This window comes from Lygodium microphyllum, chromosome 26 (assembly GCF_053477565.2).
Source record: "Lygodium microphyllum isolate KBCC chromosome 26, Lygodium_microphyllum_v1.1.10, whole genome shotgun sequence".
Classification (NCBI taxonomy): domain Eukaryota; kingdom Viridiplantae; phylum Streptophyta; class Polypodiopsida; order Schizaeales; family Lygodiaceae; genus Lygodium; species Lygodium microphyllum.
The window spans coordinates 20,663,330-20,666,830 of NC_141160.1; the positions used below are offsets into that span (position 1 = coordinate 20,663,330).

A 3,501-nucleotide genomic window follows, 5' to 3' on the forward strand; every position below is an offset into this window, starting at 1 on the left:
ATGAGAAAGGTCCAATGAACGATGGTATATAATACACTATATAAATATAAATGAATAAACAATCAACTGAGAAAGGCCCAAAAAGAAGGGCAGGGTGCGGCTGATGGGCGGGCCCAAAGCAAGGGCCGGGAACCTTCTCTGCCCCCCCCTCTCTCTCTTTTGTCAGCTGGTATAATAACGACCTCCACTCTCTCTTGTGCTCTCACTCACTCCCGAGTCTGGGGGAGACGGAGAGACACGGAGAGAGAGAGAGACACGCACTCACTCATACTCTTATCACTCCTCATAACATCCCTTCTCTCTGATCGCATACAATGGCTGCTTGATCCTTCCACATTCATAGTAGTTTCCTCCCTCTGTGCGCTGCAGCTCAGAGCGCTCTTTCTCTCTCTCTCTCCCCCTTTCTCTCTCTCTCTGTGGCTGGCTTGCCTTCCTCGAATCCTTACTCCCCTTGATTGTATGCCCCTCTATATTTACACCCTCTTCGGCATCTTTCTCCCCCATTCCATCTGAATTCTTGTCTTTCACCCCTGCTTCTTACATCGTCATACCCTCCATTGAGCTCCAATTTGCACCCTTTTCATCTGTATCACTCCTCGCATCATCACACCTTCCATTGAGCTCCACCCATGCTTCACACACACACACACACACACACACACACACACACACAGTCTCTCTCTCTCTCTCTCTCTCTCTCTCTCTCTCTCTCTCTCCATTTTCATCTGAATCGCTGACCCATCATTCCTTGCCTCATACCTTCCATTTAACCTCCACCTCCTGCAAATTGAGTCGTCCTCTTGAACTCCAGGCATGAAGCTTCCCTCCCGCCTCATCTCCCCCGCCCGTGCCCGGCAAATCCAGCGCACATTCCATAGCCTCAAACTCACCATCCTCTGTGGCTTCCTCACCATCCTTGTCCTGAGAGGCACCCTTGGTGCTGGGAAATTCGGCACCCCTGCCCAGGACCTTGAAGAAATTAAACTCCAATTCAATAAAGTCCATCTGCACAGGAAGCAAGCAAGCAGGGTCCTTGCAGAAGTGGTGGAAGAGAGGTACAAGCCTGCAAAGGAGATTGAGCAAGATAGTGATGATGGTGATGATGTCCATGATCGGAGCCGCCAGCCATACAGTCTTGGTCCCAAAATCAGCAATTGGGATGCACAGCGCACTGATTGGATGCATCAGAGGAGCAATGCCGACACCTCTGACCCCACCGCGGCTTCCAGAAAGCCACGCATCATGCTTCTGACCGGGTCACAACCCACCGCCTGCGAGAACCCAGTCGGGGATCATTACCTCCTCAAGTCCATCAAGAACAAGATTGACTACTGCAGGCTCCATGGCATTGAAATCTTCTACAATATGGCCCACCTCGATGCGGAAATGTCTGGCTTCTGGGCAAAGCTCCCGCTCCTGCGCAAGATGATGCTCACGCACCTGGACATCGAGTGGTTCTGGTGGATGGACAGTGATGCCATGTTCACAGACATGGCGTTTGAGCTGCCCATGGACAAGTATGCACCGTATAACATGGTGCTGCATGGATGGGATGAGATGGTGTACAAGCAAAAGAACTGGATTGGGCTGAACACAGGCAGCTTCTTGATCAGGAATTGCCAGTGGTCATTAGATTTGCTGGATGCATGGGCACCGATGGGGCCGGTTGCAGTGCGGGACGAGGCTGGGAAGCTACTGTCGAAGAGCTTGACAATGCGGCCGGCGTTCGAGGCAGATGATCAGTCTGCTCTGGTGTATCTATTGGGGAAGGAGAGGCACATATGGGGGGAAAAGATCTTTTTGGAGAGTTCCTTCTACTTGCATGGGTATTGGCTTATATTAGTTGACAAGTATGAGGAAATGATGGAGAAATACCATCCTGGGTTGGGCGATGATAGATGGCCTTTTGTGACTCATTTTGTGGGTTGCAAGCCTTGCAAGAAAGCGGTTGATTATAATGCAAAGGCCTGCTTGAAGCAAATGGAGAGGGCCTTCAATTTTGCAGACAATCAAGTGCTTCAAATGTATGGCTACCAGCATAAAACTTTGGCATCAAGCAAGGTGAAATCCATCCGAAATCAGGCAGAGATGCCCCAGGAAGTCTCTGATGAGCTCAATCTCCTACACAGGAAAGAGGGAAGCCATGATGCCCTGATATAAAATCTGTCTCAATCTTGTTGCAGAGGCCAATGACCACACCCCTATGAGCTCGGGATTATCCTTAATGGATGCCTTAATTAACCCTTCAAGATTTTGTTCCAGAGGCCAATCAGCCCACCCTATGAGCTCTTGATTGTCCTCAATGACTGCCTTTGAGTCTTTTGAATGAAGCTCAAGCAAGTGAGATAATCACCTCCCAAAGCTACCCCCAAAATTAGCAGGTTTAGAGGCTAGAGCTAGTCATTGTGGCAACACGGATTAGCATTCAGAGAGTGAATCCAGCTGGGTTTTGCCCTCCAAAACTCGATGAGACTTTGTGGCACACACAAGTTACGAAGGATGAGTTCTTCTCATTCTTAAAGGAAAGGGTATACATATCTATCATAAGCAAAGGGGTACACACATGTCTATCAAAGAGGCTCAAGAATATGCTCTGTTTTTTCAAACAAAAGCAAAGTGCATTGTCTTCTTCAGGGCTTGCAAGTTGGTTCTTCCGAGTCTTTGGTCACGAGGGGTGTGGGTGTGCTTTGACACGTCTCCTCTCGTGCTCACTCAAATATATAGTGACAGGTGTAACTCATGTGCTGAAGCTAAAGCGTGTTCCTGGCTCCTCTTCAAAACCCCGCTTCCGTAGAGCGCCTCGTCTTGTGTAGAAAGAGTTTGAAAAATGGACAATAAAGAGATTGCAAGCTTTCCTAGACATGACCCATCACGCGTTTCCATCGGCACAGAAAGTGAAGTTTTGGTCTGTCCCTTGCTTGCATCACGATTCGATTAGATTATCGATTACATGGTCATGCTTAGCAATCTTGGATATTCATGAGGCATGTCTTATGGCTTACCTCGATGCTTATTAAACATATATATATAAGTGTGGTCTTTCTCTACGCTCCACTAAGCTTCCAAAACTATTGGTCACTTCATGTGAGTGAATTGGCTTATGTTGTGTAATTTTGTGGGCTCAATGTTTTGGATCAAGTGTATTTGACACAAGGACCAACATGCTTTAAATTTTCTCAGTAGTGAACTTAGCACTTGCACTGGTTGCCCCTTTCTTTTTTTTTTAAATCACCAAAATGTATGTATACCACACTCAACCAAGTTGTCGCTCAAGCCTTAAGGGCTATTATTGAAGAAGGTTGAGCATGGAACAAAAAGATATAATGTTGCTTTATGGATTTTTGTAAGGCACTTGAAATGGTACCATGTCGTTGGACTCAATAGGTGATTTTACCAGATAAAGGTGTCCCCAAGGAGATACAATGGAGTATCTATGTTTTGTGAGACAAGGGTAGGTAGAGAATGGGTAGCATGGGGTATCTTCAACTCATTCAACAACAC

General features: G+C 47.1%; 1 protein-coding gene across 1 annotated transcript; it reads left to right on the forward strand.

The window, feature by feature from the left end:
• The first annotated feature begins 211 nt into the window (after positions 1-211).
• Positions 212-3,134, forward strand: LOC148013036 (xyloglucan 6-xylosyltransferase 2-like). The gene has a single exon (XM_087667832.1). The coding sequence runs from the start codon at positions 814-816 to the stop codon at positions 2,158-2,160; it is 1,347 nt and encodes a 448-aa protein (XP_087523958.1). The 5' UTR covers positions 212-813; the 3' UTR covers positions 2,161-3,134.
• The last annotated feature ends 367 nt before the right edge of the window (positions 3,135-3,501 follow it).

Coding starts and splice junctions, on each gene's coding strand:
- LOC148013036 (XM_087667832.1), top strand. CDS start 814: ATGAAGCTTCCCTCCCGCCTCATCTCCCCCGCCCGTGCCCGGCAAATC.